General features: G+C 49.0%; 3 protein-coding genes across 4 annotated transcripts in view; 1 reads left to right on the forward strand and 2 right to left on the reverse strand.

Moving 5' to 3' along the window:
• The window catches only part of KIAA0100 (KIAA0100 ortholog), a 61,167-nt gene extending 51,160 nt beyond the window's left edge, over positions 1-10,007 (reverse strand). The window contains exons 1-8 of the mRNA XM_015421906.1: positions 9,891-10,007; positions 8,443-8,572; positions 8,019-8,068; positions 6,504-6,663; positions 3,125-3,243; positions 1,474-1,534; positions 986-1,166; positions 641-655 (exon numbers count right to left, since the gene is read on the reverse strand). Coding sequence (XP_015277392.1) covers positions 641-655; positions 986-1,166; positions 1,474-1,534; positions 3,125-3,243; positions 6,504-6,663; positions 8,019-8,068; positions 8,443-8,572; positions 9,891-9,961 — 787 coding nt within the window. The 5' untranslated portion in view covers positions 9,962-10,007. The remainder of the gene's footprint in view (positions 1-640; positions 656-985; positions 1,167-1,473; positions 1,535-3,124; positions 3,244-6,503; positions 6,664-8,018; positions 8,069-8,442; positions 8,573-9,890) is intronic.
• Positions 10,008-18,779: 8,772 nt separating this feature from the next.
• Positions 18,780-24,124, reverse strand: SDF2 (stromal cell derived factor 2). 2 transcript variants are annotated; one of them, XM_015421883.1, is made up of 3 exons: positions 23,950-24,124; positions 22,731-22,927; positions 18,780-19,429 (listed from the first exon to the last, which is right to left on the reverse strand). In XM_015421883.1, the coding sequence occupies exons 1-3, from the start codon at positions 24,107-24,109 to the stop codon at positions 19,142-19,144; spliced, it is 645 nt and encodes a 214-aa protein (XP_015277369.1). In that variant the 5' UTR covers positions 24,110-24,124; the 3' UTR covers positions 18,780-19,141. The 2 variants fall into 2 exon arrangements, with proteins under 2 accessions (XP_015277369.1, XP_015277370.1); XM_015421884.1 differs by having other exon boundaries at positions 23,955-24,013.
• A 546-nt stretch (positions 24,125-24,670) lies between these two features.
• SUPT6H (SPT6 homolog, histone chaperone) overlaps positions 24,671-25,666 on the forward strand; it is a 58,038-nt gene continuing 57,042 nt past the window's right edge. Inside the window, exon 1 of the mRNA XM_015421902.1 lies at positions 24,671-24,880. The gene's annotated coding sequence lies outside the window, so the exon portion shown is untranslated. The remainder of the gene's footprint in view (positions 24,881-25,666) is intronic.

The following is a 25,666-nucleotide window of genomic DNA, read 5'->3' on the forward strand; positions in this document are numbered from 1 at the left end:
ATTTACCTCAGACGACGAAAAATAAAAAGTCTCTCTCTCTCTCTCTCTCTCTTTTTTTTTTTTAAACACAGAAAAAGAAAGAGAAACTGAACAAAAAACTGAGGCAAAAATGAGAGCTAGTCACTAAAAAGTGATCCAAAAGCAGCGATCCGGCCAGACCTCTCGAAGAAAGGTCTGCTCAGCGCGGCGGAAAGGAAAGAACTGTCGGGATGTCCGTGCCTGCCCTTCTGGGCATGCTCACTGGGGCTCCTGAGCATGCTCAGTTGGGCCAGGCACGAAAATCCTTTTAAGAGAGCTTGCTAGGCACCGGCAGATCCAGCGCAGGCGCACTAGATCCCATTGGTGTGAAGCACAGAGACCACGAAGAAGATCGGCTCTTTTTCAAGAACAGCTGTGCCAGAACTATGGCTTGCTCAAGGTCATCCAGCAGGCGCAAGTGGTGGAGTGGGGAATCAAACCCTTTCTCTTCCCCTCCCCACAACAGACACCCGCTGTGAGGTAGGTGGGGCTGAGAGAGCTCTTTTGAGAACTGCTCCTGAGAGAACAGCTCTGAAAGAACTTGTAACTGACCGAGCTCCCAGTGGAGGAGTGGGGGAATCAAACCCGGTTCTCCCAGATTAGAGTCCGCGCTCCTAACCACTACACCAAACTGGCTCTCTTTCTGCACCCAAAGCAGAAGCTCTGTCGCTGAGCCACAGCCCCTTCCCGTACCTCTTGAGCTTACATCTGCAATCCGACTGCTTGAAGCTACACTATTGTGATGATGGAGACGGCGCTATGCTGCCTTCCCCCCTGAGCTTAACGGTCCCAACTGGCCTTCCCTGATTCCCAGAGCAGCCAGCCTGGATAAGCTCCTCAGCCCCTTGCCAGCTGTGGTGGGCACCGTGGGCCTGCCCGGCTCCTCGCCCAAAGGAAGCAGCAAAGTGGCAACTCGAATCTGGGGGGGGGGGGGGGCAAGGAGCCGGAAGGGGAAAGATCTCCTGACCTGCGGCCTCTCCGGGGCTGCCTCCCACTCTCCAGAGCAGCTCGCTGAGGAACAGCCCCTCGTGCAGCTCGGCATGGGTGCCCCAGACCCCGACGGCCACGCCCTGCAGCTGCCTTTTGCTCATGCAGATATCCAGGGAGACGGTGAGTGCCAAGGACAGCTCTGCCAGGCAAGCATCATCCTGCAGGGAGAGGGGTGCACGTATCAGGGCCCGCAGGCGCCAGCTACCGGCCCGTCCACGTGCATCAGAGGTGGAAGCCTGGCCGCCTTACCCTCTCCACCCCCCCCCTCAAAGCCAGCATCCCAGAGGAGAAGCTTTTGCAGCAGACGGTCCAGTGGCCCAGGTTCAGAAGATCCCCACTTGGGCACAAGGCTGCCCAGGTGACCTTGAACCAGTCACTGTCTCTACTTTCCAAGGTTGCTTGTAAGGACAAACTGGGGAGGTGGACTATGCAGGATCTGGAAGGGAAACCCCCCCCCCATCTCACCTGCTGGCTGCTCTTGAGCACTTTGCTGTTCACTTGACTGAAGGTCACCTCGCAGGCCACACTAGGAGGAGAAAGAAGGTTCCAATTAGGGCCAAAGGTTTGTGTGCGTGCGGAGAACACGGAACGCAGCGGAGAAAGGGAAAACAAACAAAGATGGCAAGCATCCCCTGCTCCAAACAGGTGAAGTTTTACGTTTTAAACAACCTCCAGTTCTGCTGCCTACTACCACTTCCATATGAGGGAAGACCTTCCCATCAGCTTGCTGGGTGGTGGTGGTGATAATGCAGGAACCCCTGATGCTGGCTAATTTCACCTGCCCTAGGCTAATGTTAGCCACTGGCCCTGCCATTTTCAAGGGGGCTCAGAAATCAAAGATCCCCAAGAGTAGCATCAGGGGAAGTATCCAAGTCCTGCCCACCCCACAGTTAAAACAGGAGCAGGAGGAGGAGAAGAGAAGAGATTGGATTTATACCCCACCCTTCACTATCTGAAGGAGTCTCAGAGCGGCTTACAATCTCCTTCCCCTCCCCCTCCCCACAACAGACACCCCTGTGAGGTAGGTGAGGCTGAGAAAGCTCTCTCAAGAACTGCTCTTTCCAGAACAGTTCTAAGAGAACTGTGACTGACCCAAGGTCACACCAGCAGCTGCATGGGGAGAACTGGGGGATCAAACCCGGTTCTCCCAAATTAGAGTCTGTGCTCCTAACCACTACACCAAACTGACTCTCACACCAAACTGGTAGCGGCAGCAATACTTCCTTTCCCCAGGGGTCTTTTGGGTCCATCCAGAACAGATCACTAGAGAAAGCCCCCCCCCCCCAACACAAAGATAACTGAGCCAATGAAGCTGGTGAAAAGGAGGAGACGTAAACAGTGCAGAAGGCTGCGAGCGCCTCCCTCAAATCCTTGCTTTGACCCCAGGCCACCATTTCCACCAGCCTCATTTGGAACAGGAACATGATACAATTTTATTTCATTTATTTAATTCACCCGTACCCCACCTTTCTCCCCTATGGGGACCCAAACTGGCATGCAGCGGTTTCGTCTCCATTTTAAGGGGGCGGCCCAGGAGGCTCCCCTTTGGAGGAGAGATGGGGGAAACGAGAAGCACTTTATTTATTTATTAAATCAGGCTTATTAGGCCGCCCTTCTCTGCAAGCAGGGCTCAGGGCGGCTTACAGCAGAGCAAGCACAATAAATAATTCAAATCAAAACCAATGTTAGAATACCTATATCTTATCAGCAAATGAAACAATACACTCCCCAAGATGGTGGGGAAAGACATTTTTCACAAACTACCGTTGTTTCCTTATCTACCCCTCTGCTTTTGCCGGCAAATGTCACTGTGGCCCTATAACTTATCAGCAAATAAAACAATACACTTCCCAAGATGGTGGGAAAAGACATTTCTCACAAACTACCGTTGTTTCCTTATCTACCCATCTGCTTTTGCCGGCAAACGTCACTGTGGTCCATTTGTGGCCTTCAGGATGGAGAAGAGCATGAGGAAGCCAGCTGCCTTCTCGGCATGGCCCAGAACTTCATCCCAGTGGGGAGGCCTAGCTAGACAACAGGCCCTGCAAGGCTCCCCTACCCCCAAGCTGTTCACAAAGGTGTGATGACAAAACCCCCCCCCCCCCGCTGGACTCACCGTCGACCATCGCAGCCCAGGAGGAGGCAGGTTCTTGTGATCTGGACGTGCCAGAGAGACTCCGATGCCGCCACGTGCAGGACCATGATGTTAACGGACTGCACGTGAACTGAGAAAAGCTAGGGAGAGAGGGAGGGAGGACAGGGATCTCAGTGGGCAGGAGGACCCAAATGGAAGGAACCCAGGCTCTCGTTGCCCCCCTTGCCCCTGCGTTCTACTTGTGATCTTTTTTTTGGTAAACAAATTTTATTTTCTCAGGAATACAACATATAAAACATTTCATTCTATCAATTGTCTACCCCATTCCCAGTTCCTCCCCTCCCTCCAATGGCTTCCCACAATGCTTCCACCCCTGCTCCAAATTACTTCATATCATCAACAATATCAGTTTTTCATCATTACAATCTAAAGATAACATCGTTTGACTTAATATTGATCTAAACATATTAAGTTTTGTTTCACATCCCAGTTCTTTTCCAGATAAATTTTAAAATCATTCCATTCTCCAAAAAACTCATCGTCTTCTTTGTTATTCAGTTTTTTTGTAATCTTATCCATTTGTGCCATGAACAGAACTTTTTGTATCCATTCTTCAACCTCTGGTACCTTTTCTGTCTTCCAAAACTGAGCATAAATCATTCTCGCTGTCACTATCAGGTACCAGAGTAAAGTTTTTTTAGTCGTATTGACTTCTTCCATTTTGAGTCCCAAAAGCAGAATTTCCGGTGCTTTTTTAAAAGAACATTTCAGTATTTTTTGCATTTCATTGTGGACTTTTGTCCAAAAGTCTACAGCTTTCTCACAAGTCCACCACATATGATAAAATGAGCCCTCATGCCTCTTACATTTCCAGCATTTGTTTGACATATTTTGATTCATATTTGCAATCTTCTTAGGTGTCATGTACATGACACGTTCTACTTGTGATCTGATGCCTGCCAACCCGTAGATGGAATAGTGCTTGGCTCCTGGAGAACCCTGCTGTCTTCTGAGTTACTGTCACTCTCTTGTCACCAAGAAGCGTTTTCTGTTTTGTCAGCAGAGAGTCAAGGTAACAGAGAAGCTTCTTGGAGGTCAGGCGCCTGAGATACGGTGAAGACTTGACGTGAAGAGGACAGCCGGGCACTTGCCCAGGGAAGAGAGATCGGAGCAAGTGCCTTTTCTCGTCAGAGCTTGAAGGCTAAGCAGGGTCAGCCTCGGTTCAAACCTTGAATGAGAGACCTCCAAGAAAGGGGGGGCCTGTGGTTCAGTGGTAGAGCATTTGCTTGGCATGCAGAAGGTCCCAGGTTCAATCCCCGGTATATCCAGTTAAAAGATCTGGCAGTAGGTGGTGTGAAAGACCCCCACCTGAAACCTTGGAGAGCTGCTGCCAGTCTCAGCAGACAATACTGACTTTGACAGACCAAGGGTCTGATTCAGATAAAGGGGGTTCATTTGTTCGTGTGAAGGCAAGGGCCACTATGCAGACGCATGCAATGGCAAACCACCTCTGTTTGTCCGTTGCCTTAGAAACCCTACAGGGTAGTCATATGTCAGCTGCAACTTGATGGCGCTTTCCACTACCCAGGATACATTCACAGTTTTGTAAATGAATCATTCAAACGTGCCTATTTTGGAAACCAAACTTTAAGGGTTGGACCCTTTGGAAAACACAGAGATGTAAAATTTCCAAAAATGTTGAAGCCATGGGAAAAAAAACAAGTTTTCCTGCCCCCGTGTTTTTTGGCAAAAAATCAAAATGGTAGGAAAACCTGAAGTATATGCAATACTGACTGTCCTATCAAGCCTGAACTAATTTTACTGCTTTAACAGCATTAAACACATCATTTTAAAGTTACTTAAGATATAAAATTGCAATATTTGACATATTTATGGAAGTTAAAATGGCTTAGTTTTCTACAAACAAAACACCCAATACTTGAGAGAAAACTGCAAGCTGGGGCACCCTATGCTACCTTAGCATATGTACCTTAAGTTTAGCTATCTGGTTAGAGAGAGCTCAATTCTCAATTAAGCTTTCAGAGCTTCCCTTTGAGGCTTTGGTGCATTTTCTGCCCCACCTCCTTCTGATCTGTTTTCCCCTCCAGCAAGGTAGGACAAAAAGCTACTTGTTACCCAGTGTGTGTGTGTACATGTGTCACAGTGGTTCGAGGGAGAGATAAAAAGGTCGACCTCAAGGAAAGAATCAGGTCGAAAGAATAACAGAAGGCATGCAACAGTTGAGAAACAATAAAAGCCCTGCAAGCTCCCCTTATCAGGTATCCTTCTAGATGCAGAAATGCACCTTGAATTGAAAAGCTATATATGTCTACAGCATGCCCACCTTGTCTTTAAAAGCATTTCACTAATTCTTTAAAAGAACATATTTCTCTCCATTGTTGGCTGTACTGTATAAACATTAATACTGGGAGGAAATTTTACAACATATACGTCAAATTACAACATTAGAAATAGCTTTGATGGTTGACAATATATTTTTTAATGGCTGGACCCAGAAAGCTAGCAACAAACATAAAGAAGAGATAGTTTCTGCTATAGCTGCTGCAAAATCAGCTATTGCTCTTTGTTTGAAAACATCTTTTGCCCCTAACGTATCACTTTGGCATAAAAAACTTTGGGAATATTATGTTTTGGCAAAATTGTCCGATGAATTATCACAATATGAATATCAGTATGTCACTCTAATTTTGTAACAATTTGATTTCCAATTTTAGAATATTTGATTCAACAAGAAATATCAGACGAAGTTAACGATCTACAGATATGGTGAAACGATTGGTTGCAGATGTTGCGTGTTTACTATATTTGGTTCTATAGACTTTAATATGTGATGGAGAAAGTAATTAAAAAACAGTAAAGTTATTAAGTTGTAATATTACTTAATATGTATGACATACCCACTATTAAGTATTTTATGTTTTTTTGACTTTGTTGTTATTTCAATTAAAAATTGGTTTTTTTTAAAGAACATTTTTTTTCCAGTACTCCCCAAAATTTCCAGGTTTTCTGTAGGAGAAATGAGGGGGGAGACTATGGGGGGGGATCCCCCCCCCCAATTTTCCAGGTTGTTTCCTGGGCATTCACATCTCTATCCACAAGTACAACAGGGGGTGACTTTCACCGTTTCTCCCCTGCTGTGGCAGTTCTCCAGTTCCCACTGCTCTTCCCCTTCCCCCAGGAGCAGCATTTTGGGGAGAGGGGAGGGCAGGGAAGTTGTACTTCCATGCACAGAAGTTAGATGTGGTCCAAGCTTACCCAACCAAACGGCCTTCTTTCCTGCAGTGAGGTCCAGTAGATGCAGCCAAGACCATGGGGCTTCTTTTGCTCTGGCGTCTGAACCCCCCTCGGGAAGGCTAAATGCAACCACAGGGCCCCGTACCTGATTAAGCAGCCGCAGCAGAGAGGGCCCGAGGGACAGCACCTTGCTCTGCTCAGCATCTTCCTGTGCCGGCACCTTGAGCGCGGGTGGCTGAAGCCCAGGCGCCTTTTGGAGGTCCATGCGAACGCACACTTCTCCAAAGCACAATGCCAGGTAGCGCCTGCGTGAGAAGCAGAGGGAAAGAACAGCCACAACCACCTTTCCCACCTCGTACACAGTCGCCCGCTAAAAGCCAGGGTCTCCACACAGCAACCCAACAGCCACAACAATTTGTTTTTCTCATTCTTTAAGCAATTATTTATTTGCTTCATTCATACCCCACAGGTCTTCCCAATGGGGACCCATAGCAGCTTACATCAGTTGCCTCTACTCCATCTTATCGCTGAAACAACCCTGTGAGGAAGGTTAGGAGGAGAGTGTGCAACTGGTCCAAGGTCACCCAGCAAGCTTGAATGGTAGAGCGGGGTTCTGAACCTGGGTCCCCGAGATCCCAGTCAGACTCTTAACTACCACAGGAAACAGGAAAGGGTAGCCTTGAAGTCCCAGGAGACCTCCCCAGGGATTTCAATGTGACAAGCCGGGTTGTTGCAACGGTTTTCAAATTGGTTGGGGGTTCCTTGGAATCTTGCCAGAAGTATCCAGACAAGATCAGCAAACCCAGAAAGGCCACTGGACCACCCCTACCAGTATTCCCCTGTAACATACTACCTCAAGGAGTTAGATTCAAGTGGGTAGCCGTGTTGGTCTGAACTAGTAGAACAAAGTCTGAGTCCAGTGGGGCACCTTTAAGACCAACAAAGGTTTATTCAAGGTATGAGCTTTTGTGTGCAGGCGCACTTCCTCAGATACATTGAAATGGAAGTTATACATATAGGTAGAGGGTGAACAGGAAATTAATATACAACATAATGAAGACATTTTAACAGATGCAAACATTCTCAGGGTCTCAGTTTATTACTCCCACCATCCCACAATTAAAGAGGATACATTTACACATCAGTCTCCAATTTTGACATATTTATTTGCTTCACTGTGTTTCCCCCTGGAATTAAATTCAAACAAATGGTGACCATATAAACTGAGCCTGCTATTCCTGTTTGGTTCTCATTTCTGTTAAAACATCTTCATTATGTTGTATGCTAATTTGTTGTTCACCCTCTACCTATATGTATAGACTGATGACTTCCATTTCAATGTACCTGAGGAAGTGTGTGCACACACAAAAGCTCATACCTTGAATAAACTTTTGTTGGTCTTAAAGGTGCCACTGGACTCAAACACTGTTCACCCTCAAGGAGTGTTAGCTGTGCTCTCAGGGGGACTGTATTCCGTATGGACACAGCTTGTGCCCCAAATTCACCCCAACATACCCAGCAGCATACAATGCTCCAGAGTTCCATGACAAACAGGTGGACAGGGACAGTATTCGTTGAAGGTAAAAATTCTCAATCAGGCTAATGCAGGCCCCAGTGGACACACAACCAAGCTCTGCATGCTCACGGCACAAATACTTACGGCACATCCTGGTTCCACAGCTTACTGGAGACCCAGATACTGTCAATTTCCTAAAACAACACACACAGAGCCTAAGGTGAGGGCCATGGACCCTTCTGGTATCCCCTCCCCTGTAGGTGCCCCCTGCTCCACTGACTCAGCTTGCCATGCCCGCCACCCCTTTTTCCAGAGAAAAGAGTTGAGGACGGTGCCACCAAAACTCAGGGCTGGAGAAAAAAATATTTCAGCTTCCCTTGCATTGGCATCGGATTTCAGGAGCCATTCCCAAAACCATCTCAGGGCTAAGGCACCAGGCCCCGTCTGACTTCCCAGTGCATGCCATTCACGGCAATAGGAGAACAAACAAAAACAAGCTTTCTTCCACTTTGAATCTCCCTGCAAGAATCGCCTCCTGGGGACCACTCCAAAACTCCCCAGTACCCACCACTGTCTGCTCCTCTTCCTGGAACTTCAGGCTGAGATTATGGATCCGGAAAAAACCAAAAGAGCCGATCTTCAATTCTGCCTGGAGCCGCCGGCGGCACCAGTTGGTGACCAGGATGTAAAGAAGGCACCTACAGGAGAGACAGGATTCAGCGGCCCAACAGCTGTACTCCCTTCCTACTATCATTCCTCTCCTTCTCTGGGGTGTGGGGTGGGAACCAGGACTGGCTGCACCAAAGGAGTCTGAGAAAGGGTCTAGAAATGCTTAGGAGGAAATGAGTTCCAGCCCCAGGCCATCACCACCTGTGACTATTTAGTCGTCCTAAAAGAGAAACTTGTCACCAAGATGACCAAAGCTCTGTGTGGTGAAAAGAAGAATTCTGCAGGCTAAATGTAGATAACTAAGCAGCACCTACAGTGAAATCACAGCTGGTTCCTTGCACAGAAAAACAGGCACATTTACAGTATTCCAGTAGCGGCTACAACGCAACATTCCCTCTAAGCTGTGGAGTCCTATGAGCAAAAATTCTACTTTGTGAGCTACTGGCATTAAAGTTGTGAGCAGGCAATTTGGCTACTATATAAATCAGTTTGCTCTGGAGCCCTCCTTCCTGAGCTAAGGCAAAAATGTGTGAGCCGGAGGCTAAAAAACTGTGAGCTAGCTCACACTAACTCAGCTTAGAGGGAACACTGGCTACAAGGACACTGGAAGGCAGTGCTCAGGAGGCACACAACAGAAGTTTCAATCTGGTGCAGTCACTTTTCAGCCCAAAGGACTGGGCAGGTTAACAGACCGACATCAATCAAAAGGAACATACGCAAGGCACAGGAGGGTGCTGGGTAAAACCAGTGCAAAAGTCAGACCGGTCCGGCTAGGCCACAGGGATTTGTACTTATTCAGCAGTGCCAAAAAGGCACCCAGCACATGCTCAATGGCTCTGTCATCGGTCTGTTCCATGGCGGAGCTCCGGGCATTCGAAAGAGACTGCAAGCCGAACTTCCCTCTTAGCAATGGGTGGGGGTGGGGGTGGGAGAAGAATGCCAGAGGCTGCACCGGGAGTTGGGCTGGAAGATGCCAGGGGGCTTCCTACAGGTGGAAACTAGGGATTCAAACGGCCAACGGCGCCTGATGTGAGGGGCAGACCCAGGTGAGGGCCCGGGGCTTCCAGTGCCAACTGCCACATCGCGAGTGCGCGGATCTGGGCCACGTCCGGCAAGGAGAGTAGGGCGCTGGAGTAAGGCACCAGCCCCCGGCTGCAAGGAGGCAAGCAGCAGGAAGGCCGCAGCAGCAAAGGGGACAGCGGGCAGCTCCCCCGCAACTCCGCCGGGCAGTCCGAGCAGGCCCAGGGCGCTGCAGCTCCCTGGCTGAAGGCAGGGAAGAGCGACCCGGGGACGGGGTTTTTTTCCAGGGGGCTGCCGCTCGGGGCGGAGCCTGCCCAGGTAGCTCACCTGCCCAGGTAGAGGCCGCCCAGCAGCGCCAACAGCGCCCCCAGCAAGGCGCCCAGCACCGGCGCAGCCATCAGCCGCGGGCCGCCGGCCTCCTCCAACCGCCTGTCGCCGCCAGCGCCTGGGAGGGGCCGGCGGGAGCGCGCGCGGCGGAGGCCGCCCTGGACGGAGGGGCGGGGCCGATTCCTGGGCAGGCCACACCCCCGAAGGCGGGGCAAGCCCACCTCCCCCCATTGACAAGTCGCCGCGCTCCGACTTCTGCACCTTGCGCGGTTACCGTAAAGAATGTGACCGGGGCGCGGCTGTTTTTTTTTTTTTTTAATTTTTCAAAGGAAAAAGGAATTGCTTGCGGGTCAGCATCATAGGCAACCCTAAAGGTCAATTCGTAAGAAGCTGTGATATATTTTAAAGAAAGACTAGCAAAAAAATGTATTAAAACTCGAGGCTGGATCATAACAATGGTGAAATATAAAACAGGAAGTTCATTTACTTTATTTAAACATTTTAAAAACTCCTGTTTCTCCCCCTCGTTCATTGCAGGTCTGATTAAAGTCGCTTATTTCTCTCCCGTCTGCAAGAGCGGGCCAGCAATCTCTTGAGGCTCGTTCTTGCACATTCCACCTCCCTGCTTAAAATCCATCTCCGTTGCACAGCCGCAAAATTTACAAACAACCGATTGTTGCCCTCTTTTTCCTCCTCCTCGTTCTCCCCTTGAGCATCCTGGGAAATGTAGTTTACAGCTTCAGCTTGCAGCCTCCCAGATGGGGCATCGTCTCCTGGGACGTCCACAGGAAAAGCCTGAGGGATTTCTAGCCGCAGGAGCTTTCTTCGTGCCGCACTTCTCCAGATGCCCAGAAGAAAATTGGCTCTACCTCGCCCGAGTCTTCAGGAGCCTCCCAAACCCCCAAGGAGGCCACCCCCGCCCCACACGTGCTCCTCGGAGTCGACACCAGCCTGTGACCAGGTGGACTTCGGCGTCTCTCTTTTGCTTCCCCTGGTCGGCTGCCCAGCCGTGTCGCCCCTCCTTTGCAACACTGTGCCAGACTTCTGCCTTGCGGCTCTGAGGCCCCTCGGTGGAAACGCTAGCCCTCTCTGGCCTTGACCCCTGAGATCTCCACCTCCCTCTGCTGCAAAACCGGTTTATACCTCCAAGCAAATAAGTGGCTTATTATTATTATTATTATTATTATTATTATTATTATTATTATTATTAATTAGGTAAAGGTAAAGGTTCCCTTGCTCGAAAGCCAGTCGAATCCGACTCTAGGGTTGCGGTGCTCATCTCCGTTTCAAAGCCGAAGAGCCAGCGCTGTCCGAAGACGTTTCCATGGTCATGTGGCCGGCATGACTAAACACCAAGGCGCACGGAACGCTGTTACCTTCCCACCGAAGTGGTACCTATTTATCTACTTGCAATTTCTTGCTTTCAACTACTGACCTTCCACAGCCTGCAGTTCAGCGTCTTAACCACTTGAGCCACTCCTGCCACCACCCCCTTCGGGGTTAGAGCGGTATATAAACTGAATGTAATAATAATAATAATAATAACAATAATAATAAACAATTAATAAATAATAATAATATTAATTAATTGTTTATTATTATTATTACATTCAGTTTATATACCGCTCTAACCCCGAAGGGGGGGGTGGCAGGAGTGCGACTTAGCAGTACTGAAAGAGCAGGCACCTCTGTTGTGTGGACCCCTAGGCAGAGAAGGCACAGGGAATGGGCCTTTATCACAGGGAATGGGCCTTTATCAGCAGCATGTAAAAACCCAAGGCTAGTAACAATTGTGAGGAGGCCCCTTTTGACCATGAGGACACAGACACATTTATTTATTAAAATGTAGTTCAATAGAATGACTTGGAAATCTTTTCTGTGGCTGGCCTCAGCACAGAAGCCCTGACGATGAATGCCGAAGGTGCGGCAGAACTGACTTGCTGCTTCAGCCATGACTCTGCCCATCGGCTCTGAGCCTCCGCGATCTTTATCATGTTCAGCCCCAAACAATTGAAGGCATCGTGTCCTCACAGGCTCTCGACACTTCCTTTCTCTCCTCAATAGGAGGAACCTCGAAGGTGCGGCAGAACTGACTTGCTGCTTCAGCCATGACTCTGCCCGTCGGCTCTGACCCCCAGCGATCTGTATCAAGTTCAGCTCCAAATAGCTGAAGGCATCGTGTCCTCACAGGGTCTTGACACTTCTTTCCTCTCAATAGGAGGAAGGCGCTGCACTGTCAAGGAGCCAGTCGCCTGCACCGTCAAGGAGCCAATCGCCTGTGCTCTGCTATCTCGACACTCTGCCGCACCAGTAATAACTTAGTTCTGGTTCTCGGAAGTGGATTCTCAAAATTGTTTTCCTAAAAAATAAAAAAAATGTTTCAACACAAATACATTTTTAAAAAGAGCACTCACAATATCAGGTGTTGAATGACCAGGTACTGTGCCATGGCAACAAAAGGGATCGTGCAAATTGGCTTATGAGACGGCTGGACACAGGACACGCTTACCTCGCTGGCTCCAGTGGAAGACTTCTCTAGCAAGGGCCACTGCCTGGCGCAGCTACCGTGGAGTTCCCACTCCCAGGGGAGGGGGGTAGGGGGGGTAGGAAGAGGATGGGGTCAGCCTCAGGCCCCCCATTCCACTGGTTCCTTTTGGGAAACAATGGAATGGGATGTCTGCAGCTGGCGTGCCCCGCCCCGTTCCCGTTCCTTCACCACCCCCAACAACTCCCTGTTCCATTCCCTCTACCACCCCAGCCATTGCTTGGGGGCGTGGCAGGAGTGGAATAGGGAATGGCGGGGCCAGTGGAGGGAGGGGAAGCGGGGGCAGGGGGGGGTGAGGAGAGGAGAAGGGAAGGCAAGGGAAGACGGGGTGGCAGAGACAGAGCAGAAAGAAGAGGAGGAGGAAGAGAGGAAACAGCAAGCAGTGGGGATGGTGGCGCTAATGGGTTAGGAGGCCCAGTGGAGGTAAGAGGTTAGAAGGCAGAGTGAAGGAGTTACGAGACAGAGCGGAGGCGAGAATTAAAAGAAGAGACAGACAAAAGTCAAAGGAGGAGAAACAGAGACAGAGAGTGGAGAAAGGTTAGTGGAGGAGGGGGTGCAGGTGAGCTGGGGATGGGAGGGAAACCCCAGTTCACTGCTTCTTCAGCACACCCTTTGCCGATCTTGCTGTTTTCTGGAGCCTTTGAAACAATACAGAGAAAACAACAATTATAAAAACCCATTCAAAGCCACAATGGAAAACTCCAACTTGGAGTGCCAGTCATTCCACACTAAGCCAGCAGCCAAAGGCAGTCTTCAGTAAAACGGCCTTCCTCTGCCTACTTCGCCACGTCCCCACCAACTTCCACTTTCAAAGTTGCCACCGGCCCTCTTGATGGCTTACCATTAGCCCAGCGGCGGGCCGCTTGGTTGACAGCCTCTGCTGTGAACCCAACTGCTGAGGCTCAGGTGTATTTATATATCTCTGGCCCCCAGGGGCTTTGTGAGTCTGGCTGTTGACCACATGCTAGGAAAACTGAGAGATGGCATAGGAGTAATTAGCTTCAGGTTGCGTTATTAGAAATTTCATTGGAGAAGTGTCAATTAAAAGAATGATGTTAGTGGCCATTGTATAATTCTGTAACGGTACCAAAAAACTGGAGCTGTGGTGGCTCAAGTGGTTAAGACGCTGAACTGCAGGCTGTGGAAGGTCAGTAGTTCAGCAGTTCAAGACCCGGGTGCCGCAAGATGGGGTGAGCTCCCGTCTCTAGTTCCAGCTCCTGCCAACCTAGCAGTTCGAAAGCAAGAAATTGCAAGTAGATAAATAGGGACCACTTCGGTGGGAAGGTAACAGCGTTTCGTGCGCCTTGGTGTTTAGTCATGCCGGCCACATGACCATGGAAACGTCTTCGGACAGCGCTGGCTCTTCGGCTTTGAAACGGAGATGAGCACCGCAACCCAAGAGTCAGATTCAACTGGCTTTCGAGCAAGGGAAACCTTTACCTTTACCTTTTACCAAAAAACTATGTATATCTATATATTATGTATTTGTGTGTGTCTGTTTGTTGATATGTGTGGAAATTAATAAAAAGATTTTTTTTAAAAGAACATCTGTGATGTCATGCCCACTGCCAGAAGAAAGCGGAGATCTTCAACAACGTGGTATTTCTGGCCACTGTGTGACAGAGTGTTGGACTAGATGGGCCATTGGCCTGATCCAACATTGGCTTCTCTTACGTTCTCTTCTGTTCTTATGACAGTATTGACAATATCCTCACATAAGGCAGACAGGAAATTTCCTCTCACTGTCTGGCATTCCTTGCTTAAAATGTTTGCCACTGTGCTCTGGCATTGCACTGGGAGATCTCTTTGGTAATCAGGATTTCTTCTGAACAGCATTTCCAACATATGCTCTCTGGGTTGCAAAGGAGCCTGCTAGTGGAGCTGGCAGGGACTGAAGATGCACAAAATCAGGTTGACTACCTGACTCGCAGCAATGTTCTCTGAGAAGAGAATAGACAGAGCGGTGCTCTTCTCTGCTTCCTCATCTAAGCAGTTCTTGAGATACAGTAGAACATACCTGGCCACTTCATGGGTGTAGGTCGTAAAATGGAAGTCCGAGAGAGGGGGCACTTGTCTTCACCCTCCTTCTCTGGAGAATTATTAATTCTTGTTGGAGCTCTCAGGGGCACAACTATCTGGAGTTGCTGATGAATCTGAGGTGCCTGCTGGAACTGGCACCGAATGTTGCTCCCCGGGATTGCCTTCCAGCAGGCATTTCATGCCAGGATTGTTGGTGCTGGCTAAATGTGGGAAACACTGTCAGTTTCTCTGTAATGGCCGCCCTCAACCATCTTTTGGGCTATCCAGCTGGGCGAGGATGGGTGGATTTTAGCTGTTCACAGGTACGCATTTGAAAACCCCGTTGTCAAGAACCTGGTATGAATTTTCTGGTTGTGTCTCTGCGGAAGCCCTTCCTTTTCACAGTGCCCTCCTGACAGTGTTCACAATGGCCTGATTTCCCCCCCAGGACATTTACCACAATGTCTTCTGCCACAGGGCGGGTGATCTCAGAGAGGATTTGGCTGGTGCCCCGGGGGTGGCTGCTGCCTATGCAAATCCCCAAGAAAGATTCAGGGAAATTTTTTGGCAAGGTGGCACGATGGCAACCAAAGTTGGTACAAAATTCAGCTCCCTTAACACCCTTTGGAAAACGTCGTCCAGGAGGATTGCAAGCATGAGGGTGAGCTGAGGCTTTAGTCCTCCAAATATGGTGTGAAGGTCCATAAATGCCATCACTTTCCTCGACTGTTCACCAAAGCAGACCTTCCGTGCTGTGGTCAGTGTCCAACTGACACATCCACACAGGCATTCTAGAAGCCTAGAACCTTCTGAGGCAATAATTGCAGATGAACAGCCAGGTTAGTCTGTAGCAGCAGACAAAAACAGGAGTTTGGGAGCACCAGAGTATCTGAATGGCTCAAGATGGCTGATGAGGGAGTGGGTTGTGTTCCCTCTCCAAGGAACATTGTGTGGGGGAAAGAGCCAGTTTGGTGTAGTGGTTCAGTGCGCGGACTCTAATCTGGGAGAACCGGGTTTGATTCCCCACTCCTCCACTTGCACCTGGCTGGATGACCTTGGGCAAGCCATAGTTGATAAGAGCTGTCCTTGAAAAAGCAGTTTCTGTCAGAGCTCTCTCAGCCCCAGCTACCTCACAGGGAAAGGAGTTTGGAAGCTGCTCTGAGACAGCTTTGGGTAGTGAAGGGCGGGGTATAAATCCAATCTCTTCTTCTTCTCTTCTCATCTAGCGTTTGAGTCACCAACATTCCCTTCCCAAGGAATACCTAGTCTCATCTAGCATTTGAGTCACCAACATCCCTTCAGGAGCACTGGGGCAGCCATGAGCAGTGGGCCGTCAGCTTCCTCCGACTGCCTGTTGCCCCCAGTGCTGGGGGGGGGGGCGGCGGGAATGCACATGGCCAAAGCCCCCCAGGACGGAGGAGCAGGGCCAAGCCAGGGCAAGCCACACACCCTAAGGCGGGCCCGCCTCCCACTCCTTGACAAATTGAGCGTGGCATCACAGCCCTTCAGGTTCTGGGCCTTGTGTGGCTACTGGGACAAAATGTCATGGGGGTGCAGTGTTTTTTAAATTTCTCAAAGGAGGAAGGAGCTACTGTTGTGGCAGCATCATAAGCAGCCCTAAGGGTTTGTATTAAGGAACTGTGACCTGATGCAGATGCCTAGAAGACAACCAGCTCTACCCCCCCTGCCGGTCTTCAGGAGCCCATCCAAGTCTTCAAGGAGGCCACCCCTGCCCCACACAGACTCCTCGGAGCTGTCACCAGCCTGTGACCAAGCTGGCCTCTGGCCTCTCCCCCCCCCACCCTCAGCAGCCCAGCCGTGTCATGCCACCTTTTGCAACATTGCCAGGCTTCTGCTTTGCTGCTCTCATGCCGTCTCTGTCCTTGACTCCTGAGACCTCCTCTTCCTCCTTCCTCTGCCCCAGGTCCATGGCCAATTATTTTGCTGGGGGGCAAATGCGTATGGTGGAGGGCAACCCATCATATATATCTCTACAGAACTGCCAGGATTATGCCTCTAGATAATTAAATAAGTGGTGCAACGATGTTTCAGGTTTATCAGTAATGTCAAATGTACATGTAACAGGGGCCATTATATATTCAACAGGTAACAGCACTATAAGGATTTGAAGTTTTAAGTGTGTGTTTCTTTAAATGTTTGGGAAGCTTCAGAAGAGAAAGGGGAGTGAAAGAGGGGGGATGAGTGAGTGAGATCAGGAGGAAATGGGGGGAGGGATGGGACTCCCCCGCCAACACTTCAAAAAAAATTTAACATCCGATTCCAAACGTATAAAATAATATCCAGATGGTATAAGACACCAGTACATTTACATAGAATAAATCCCAAAATAGATTTTCATTGTTGGAAAGGATGTGGCAATAAAGCTGACTTTAATCACTGCTGGTGGAGTTGCTCACAGATTAAACTTCTTTGGACACAAATTATGAAAGAAATTAAACAACTGGTTATGGTTTACCTTTTACTATTGAGACAGCTCTCTTGATCTATTGGGAGGTTAATTTTTTAATTATTATTATTTTTATTTTTTGGGATTTGTATCCCGCCCTACCCATACGGCCCAGGGCGGCTAACAAGCGGCCAAGCCGAATAAAACATGGAATACATTAAAACTTCGATAAATACAACTAAAATGGTGTTGTGCAGTACATATTAAACAGTCAATTTAAAATGCATTTAACGTTCAAGATGGTAATAAAAAGGCATATATTATGATCTCAACATTATTGTTAGTGGCTAGAACTCTAATAGCATATAATTGGAATCTGGAAAGATAATAAAATCCCTACTGTACAAGAGTGGAGAAAATGACTTTGGGACCCTGGAAGCTGGCAATCCAAAAATCTGGACAGACACCAGGAAAATACTATACAAGTAACTAAGATGTGAAATTCACTGCCAGTGGATGTAGTGATGGTTGTGAACACTGACAGCTTCAAAAGGGGGTTCGATGAATTCATGGATGAGTGGTCCATCAGTGGCTACTATCCATGGTGACTGAAGGGAACCTCCATATTCAGAGGCCCGTTTGTTTGGCCCTTCAGGGCAAATGACTGGGCAATGTATGAAGGGGGACACTGGACTAGATGGACTATTGGTCTGATCCGGAAGGGCTCTTCTTATGTTCAGATCTTAGTGCAACATTGTTGGGTCCTGGCATTGGAATGCTGGTCTGCTGCAGCTCAGGTGTGAATCTTCCCTTTATCCATGCATCTTTAATCATTTCTATCCCAGTAACTCCCCGAAAAGCACTTGAGGTGGCGTACAAGCAAGTGAAACAACAAAAAGATTTAAAGTACCAGAATAAAATAATCACACATTACAACAACTTTTTTTAATCAACAGAAAGCTTGGACAAACATACCCATGTTCAGCAGATGTCAAGAACGCAGCACACATACCTGGTGGAAGGGCTTCCATAATAATACTTGTGCAGTCTTTCAATACCTATCAGGCCTGATTTAAAGGCAATGCCGGACTGAAGTGAAAGCATTCTCCCGCGGAACTTGGCACTTGCATGCCACCCCCTTTAAACCAAGTTGTTCCTTGGGGAACTGCGTGCCAAGGTGGACTAGGATTAGGAAAATCATATAGCCGCTTTGCATGAGTGGCAGCCCAGTTTAAAGCAGGTAGTATGTGCATGCCAAGCCCCGTACCTGAAGAAGAGATTAGATTTATACTCCACCCTTCATATGGAGTCTGAGAGCGTCTTACAATCTCCTTTGCCTTCCCCGTCCCCACAGCAGACACCCTGTGAGGTAGGTGGGGCTGAGAGAGCTCTTTCGAGGACTGCTCTTGAGAGAACTTGTGACTGACCCAAGGTCACACCAGCAGCTGCATGTGGAGGAGTGGGGAATCAAACCGGGTTCTCCTGGATTAGAGTCTGCGCTCTTAACCACTACACTAAACTGGCTCTCTGAGAGCTTTTACCTCAGCAAGCATCATCATTAAATAAAAACCTAAGTAACACTGATGTACAGGAAAGAACTACCAGGGCACAGCTGACAAAGAGGCTTTGTCAGCTTTTTCAGATTAAGCAGGATGACCAGGATTCCTGCATGGTCAATCACTGACCTTGGCAGAGGTCACTCAGACTTGTCACCCATGGCTGACAGGAGAAATCAAAGACTGATGAAAGATTTTGTTCAGAACATCTAGAGCATTTAACACGTTGTAAATTTGTAATAATGGTTTTTATGGTTTTAACTGTTTTTATGTGTTGGCGTATGCCTATTTGTGAGCCGCCCTGAGCCCGCATTGCGGGGAGGGAGGGCTATAAATAGAAATTATAAATATAAATAAATAACGATGCTGTTAACAGCAAAACAGCAACAGCCTTAAATAAGGCCTTTTTAAAAAACCTACAATAGGATCTCTTGTTTCCATTTTCAAAGAAGTTCAATCAAACTCATGGAACTGTCAATGTGTCCTTTGACCACAGGTTCCTATGGCTGGTTCCTATGCACACATGTGCTTGAATGTCAGCGACAGAAGGTGCGCAGGGAAGGAGGACAAGGACAAAGGGGAATATTATTGTGTGGTGACAGAAATCTTTCCTTCCGTGGCAGGACATCATCCTGGTGCTTCTGCAGAAGCTTGCAGAAGAAACTGCATGCCAAGTCACTCCTGCAGCTTGGGTACAGTCCAGCCTGGGGGCTCCCTTTTGCTCTCAGAGCTCTGTGCGGTGCAGTTCCATCTTCAGCAGCTCTGTGGGCCTCACAAAAATCCCCTCCATTGCCTTCCAGTAGCTGTCCCGACTAGCATAAGCCATCCCGTGCACCTCTCGCTGGCCGTGGATCGGCCGCCCGTACTGCTCGCCAGTCACTGAAAGAAGCACGTCTGTGGAGGAGTGCTTGAACTGCACCTCACTGGCCTGATCCCAGTAGGAGCCACTGCACAGCACAATCCAGTCGTCCAGGAAGTCCCCTTCACCATCTTCTCCAAAGGCACTCACCTCCTAGAAGAGAGAATGGAGCAGAAAGGATGAGAGAACAGCCCAGCCAGATCAAACCCATAAGGCCAACCAAGTGCCCTGGAAAGCCCACAAGAGTGGACACAGAGGCCAAAGCATCTGCCTGTTGTCACCCTCCTGTCAGACTCCTCTTTGCATCTTAATAAGCACGCTTTATGGAAAAGGTAACTTTATTAGAGCTGAAAGGTGCATAACAGAATCACTGTTCAGAATGGAGAACATAAACAATGGTACAGGATATACTCAAGCATTCAAACCACTAGTACCCAATTGCGGGGCTTCCCGCGCGCTCCCAGGCTTTCCCCGTTTGCGCCTTTGGGCATGAGAACTAACGGTTCCAAGCCTCCCATGTTATCTTTTCTCACGGTGAGGTTTGGAAGCTTTGTGCACTAACAAGCCTTGTTAACGATCCTTGCTTCCACCTGTGGCCTTGGGGAGATAATGATGTTACGGCGAGCTACAAAGCTAAGTGCATCTACGAGTCTACACATACCAGGTCAAGCGCACACACATACATGAAAGAAAACAAAACATTGGCAGCTTGCTGACACCTCCCAGCAACTAGCTTTCGTGGGTAGACTGTCTCTAATTTATGGAGGTTCCTTTTAGCCATCTAGGCTAACACCCTCTGATAGTCCTTTCCTCCTCCATGGATTTGACTAATTTACTTTTAAAGTAATCTAAGCTAGCAAATATCGCTATATCTTGTGGCAGTGAGTTCCTCAAATTAATCACACATTGTGTGCAGCATTCGTGGGATCTGTCCTGGATCTACTGCCTCTCAATAACAAAGCAACACGTTCCGTCAAACCTCGCGAAGACGGCAGTTACTGGGATGGAAATAAGAGAAAACCTATCCCACTGCTAGAGCTTAAGAGATTAGAAAATGTTGGTCCAGAATCTTCAACCGCATATCTGCATGTACGATTAGACATGTTTCCTACATTCATGAGAAATGTTGTACACTGCAAAGACAGTTTGAAAGGTATGGGAAGAATTCCAGAAAGAGTACCCTAAGCCAACTCAGAGAGAATAAAGTCGTCTCCACTGCTGACTCAGAGGGTTCAACATGTGGCTGAAGTTTTGGGGAGCACCATGGAACAAGGAGATACAGAGGCCCACAGGGGATGAGTATGCTCCCAAGTATATCCTGTGCTTGAGGAGGGGAGACACTCCCTGTCATCTGCACCCTAGACAGATGGTTGCCCCTCTCTGCTTGGATGAGGTGCAGCAGAACAGATTCCAGGCCTTCCTAAAGCATCTTAATCCCACTGCAAAGCAACACGGGTTTCAGACTTACAGTCAACCTCTCTCTCACCATTAATGTGATAATGCTGGGTGGAGACCTTTGCTCTACTAACCAGGGTATGTAATTAGACGATAAAATCAGCTTCCATACCAGACACTGGAAAGTAGCAAATGTTACATCACTATTGTTGTTTTAAAGGGTCCAGACGGGATCTGGGAAGTCCCAGGTTTTGTTGGGTTTTTGCCATCAAATCACAGCTGACTTAATGGTGACCAAGCAGGGGGATTCAAGGCAAGAGACTTCAGAGGTGGTTTGCCATTGCTGCCTCCGAGTAATGGCCTTGGTATTCCTTGGAGGTCTCCCATCCAAATACTGACTAGGGCTGATCCTGCTTAGCTTCCGAGATCTGATGAGATCAGGCTAGCGTAGGATATCCAGGTCAGGACAGTTTCAGGCTAGTTAGCCTAAAATCTGTTCCAAGTAAATTAGTGGCAACTATTATTAAAACCAGAGTTATTAAGAACTCTGCCTGCTGAAGGAAAATCAGCCTGGCTTCTGCAAAAGGAGCTCCTGTTTCACCAAACTTTTGGAGCTCTCTGAGAAAATTAACAAGTATGAGGACGAGGGTGTTCCAGTAGATGTTACAAAAAGCTTTTGACAAGGTCTTCCTTGGACTTCCAAAAAGCTTTTGACAAGATCCCTTACCTAAAGGCTCCTCAGTAAGATAAGAGCACAAGGCCTCTGAAGGATTAAAAATTGATTGAACAACACAAAACAGCAAGTAGGAATAAACAGACATTCCTTGCAATAAAGGGAGGTGAGCTGTGAGGTCACACAAGGACTGGTATTGGGACCAGTGCTATTTAGTTGATTCAGAACTGATCTGTAACCGGAGGTGATCAGTGTAGTGTAGTGGTCAAGTTTGCAGATGATACCAAACTATTCAGGATGATAAAACCCTAAGAGGGTTGCGAAGAGCTACAGGAGGATCTATTTAAATTGGGTGAGTGCGGAACAATATGGCAAATGAAGTTCAATGTAGGCAAGCATAAGGTGATATACACTGGAACAAAAAATTCCAGACTGACAGAGTCTGAACTGGGGAATGCAAAGGGGAAAGAGATCTTGGGGCTGTAGCAGATAGCTTGATGAAAACGTTAACTTGGTGTGCTATGGAGGGGGAAAAGGCAAAAAAAGGCAAACGCTACACTGGGGATTATTAGGAAATCCATTGGGGAAAAAAGAAACAGTTAATACTGTAATGCTTCTGTATAGCTCCATGGTGGAGTCTCATTTGGAATACCACGTACAGTTCTAGTCATCATGTCACAAAAATGACATTGCGGAGCTGGAAAAAGTGCAGAAGACGGCAACCAAGATGATCAAAAGGTTGTAACACTTTTCCTATGGGGAAAAGCTGAAGACTCTGGGACTGTTCAAGAAATACTTCACTTGCCCTGACCCGGATAGCCTGATCTCATCAGATCTCAGAGAAGCTAAGCAGGGCCAACCCTACTAAGCATTTGGATGGGAGACCTCCAGAGAACACCTGGGCCGGGAGGCCAGAGGCAAGCTATCAAACCACTTCTCTGAATGTGCCCCAGTAGAAGTCGCCAGAGGTCACCATGACTTCCAGGCACGGGCACACACACAAATGCAAAAATACCGAAATAAGAAATACTTCACTGAAGGAGTAATTAAATTGAGGCATTTACTGACAGTGGTCATGGTGATAGCCATAAGCACAGATGGCTTTACAAGAGGATTAGAAAGAATAATGTAGCAGACGTCCATCAGCAGCTACTAGCCATAGTGAGTAAAATGAACATCTGTATTTACAGGTGGTAAACCTGTAAATACCAGTGCTAGGAGGCAATATGACATGAAGAAAGCCTTGGCCTCTATGCCCTGTTTGTTAGCCTTCCAGAGCAAATGGTTGGTGGCTCTGTGAAACCAGATGCTGGAACTGATGGACTACTGGTTTGATGAGACTCCAGCTGGTAGGTCAGGCCTGCACTTCAGCCCACCCATCCTCACCTGGTTGCCTGAGAGGGGCGACGTGAAGTGATGACTGTGCAAATTACGGCCTGTGTTGATGTGGGTCAGCCTGATTGCCTGTCCACACTTCACAGGGGTGCCCCTTTCACACACAGTGGATGTCTTGCCCCGAACACGCCAGTAGCTGTTACTGTCATCCATGGCCACGATCCCTGTCACTGACTGCTGCCCGCTCCCTGTGCCAGAATGGAAAACAGAAGTTAGTTTTGGCCCACTGCACAGCACCTTTCTACTATGCCTGAAGAGTTCAGGGGCAGGGAGGCTTAGGCTGGAAGTATGTTGAGGACACAAGATGCATTTTATAAAGTTTAAAGAATACATTTACGTGTCAACATAAATGTAAAACATATAAAACAATGAGGGTAGGTGGGGAAAGGAGCTTGGAAAAAGAAGTTGGAGAAAGGAGCCACTAATAATCACGGGCTAGAAGGTTCAGGCCAGAGGGGATGGATATGCATGTGCCTGTTAACCAAATGGGCCAGCTGCCTGGTGTGTCAACGTTCCATGTTGTACACAGTCAATGAGATTCCAGGAGCAAACAAAACTTTATTGCGATAAAGGGGACCTTGGCAGCAAAACCCAAGGACTGCATTAGTAAGGCGTCAGCATTAACCTTTTATATAGTGTGACAAACAACTTTTAGACATGCACAGATGTTTACGGATTACAAAAATTAAACTTTCTTTTTGCATTTCTTTTTGCCGTTATTTGAAAAGCTCACACCTCCTGAGTTTTGCAAAACAACTTATTTCTAAACACCACTTTTGCTTAATCAGCTGTTTATCTAGAACATCTTGCCCACTTCACCACATCCTGTTTTGCTAGTTAACTAAATTTAGCTTGTCTACAAGTTTAGCTGGCCCAAACTGCACAAAGCAATTGAAAAATGGCTTCGGTCTTGCCTGTCATGCCTGGGGACACGCACCTGTTGCCAAGCAAAGGGGGGAATAGGCTACTGAACAGCAACAAGGCAATGCTGTCCACAGCAGCTTTCCTAATCAATTCCCCAAAATCCTCTGATGGTGCCACGAAATAAAGACATGCTACTGCTCTCCCTGTCGACAGGAGATGGACAAGCGGCTTATGAGGGGAGCAGGTGTGTTAGCCGGCCAAAAGACACCGGCCGGAACAGTTCCAGAGTCCCCAAGCATGTGCAGAGCGCCCCCGCTCATCTCTCCCCACCCCCACCGGCGCCTACCGGACCCGTAGCGGACGTCGTGGGAATGAAGCCGGACTCCGTGGCGCGCATTCAGCAGCTTCACCACCGAGCCGCACGTCACCGAGCCGCCCATCGCGACGCCCGTCCCGAGGAGAAGCAGCAGCGCCGCCAAGAGGCAGCAAGGACTCCAAACCGCCATCTTCCCTCAGGAACTGGGGAGGGGGAGCCGGAAGTGTTACTTGGGGGGGCACACCGGAAGTAAAACTGGAAGGGCACGCCTTTACTGGAGTGGCAAAAAGCATTGAGACCTCCGGTTGAAAGCCGCCATTTTGGTGGCGGATAAATGACATTTACTTCACCTCCGGAATTTCCGGCGTTAGGGTCTTCCGTCGGAAGACTCTTTTTTCCTGCCCCTCTCCCTGCGGCGGCGTCTACCTCTATGATACAGGGACTATGTGGCACTATTGGTCTATTCTCGCGGTACACAGTCCACATCCGAGTTTTTCACGCCATAGATACTTCGGCTAGAGCGGTGCTCGAGGCGCCTTCAGAGCCGGAAGTTGGGATTGTTTCCCGAAGCGACTTCGACGCAGGAGCGTTCTCTTGCCTGTCCCAACTGATCCGGAAGTTTAGGTGCCAAACCTCCGGAGACACCGGAAGCTGAGTTGCACCGTTCTGTCCAACGGGTCCTCCGACGCTTTTCTGCTCCCCACCCCCGCCGGGCCGCGCCGCAGCGAGGCCTCCATTTTACTTCCGAGAGGCCGGCACGACGCTGATGAGGGAGGAGGCTGGGCGGGCCCTCCTCTCCCGTAAAGAGCTGGGCTTTCCCCAACTCCCCTTCGGGAAGCCGAACCGGGCCGAGGCCTAAGAAGCAGCCTCCTCCTTTCCGTCCGGAGGCCCAACTCCCACCGGGGGGAGAGGAGGAGGAGTCCGGGAGCTTCGTAACTGCGGCTTGGCTCGGCGAGTCCAGGTTGGTTGAGGCCTAAAAGCGGAGGCGAGGCCCAAACGGACCCATTTTGAAGTGTGGGAGAACCGGGGGGGGGGGACAGTCCGAGAAGGGGGAGGGGGAGGCTTCCCGGGGGAAGGCGACGGCTTTCGAGACCCTTCCCCACCAAGAAAGGAGGGCTGTGGGAGAATCCTGCCCCGTCCTTCCGCGGGCAGGCCGCTCTTCGTCTGCGGGGGGTCGGGGCCCCGAGCACGGTGGGAGCCTGGCCGCTGGCCGCCTCCCCGCCCGCCCGTTTGCGTGTTTATTGCCTTCACGGTGGAGTTTCAGCCGGCCCGTGTGTGGGTGGTGGAGTGTTTAGCCCGTCGTTTTCCGGGGCGAGGCGGGATCCCTTTCGGGGATGATGGGTGCCTTTCGCCCGCTCTCATTTGGAGGCTTCGCCGCACCAGATGCGGCCTTGACGCATCTCGCTTTCCAGACGGTCCTGAGCAATGTTCCCTCTAAGCTGTAGAGTCTTGTGAGCAAAAATTCTAATTCGTGAGCTACTGGCATTAAAATTGTGAGCTAACGATTTGGCTGCTGCATAAATTAGTTTGCTCTGGAGCCCTCCTTCCTGAGCTAAGACAAAAATCTGTGAGCTGAAGGCTGAAAAACTGTGAGCTAGCTCACACTAACTCAGCTGAGAGGGAACACTGGTCCTGAGAGATCGCTCGAGCCGAGGCTATGGAGGCTTGTTGTCTTAGATGTAAATCCCCTGCTGACCGGGGGGGGGAGGGGGGGATCTGATTCAAGCCTGCGGAAGGCTGAGGATGC

The sequence above is a fragment of the Gekko japonicus genome, unplaced genomic scaffold (genome assembly GCF_001447785.1).
Source record: "Gekko japonicus isolate JY-2015 unplaced genomic scaffold, Gekko_japonicus_V1.1 scaffold21, whole genome shotgun sequence".
Lineage (NCBI taxonomy): Eukaryota > Metazoa > Chordata > Lepidosauria > Squamata > Gekkonidae > Gekko > Gekko japonicus.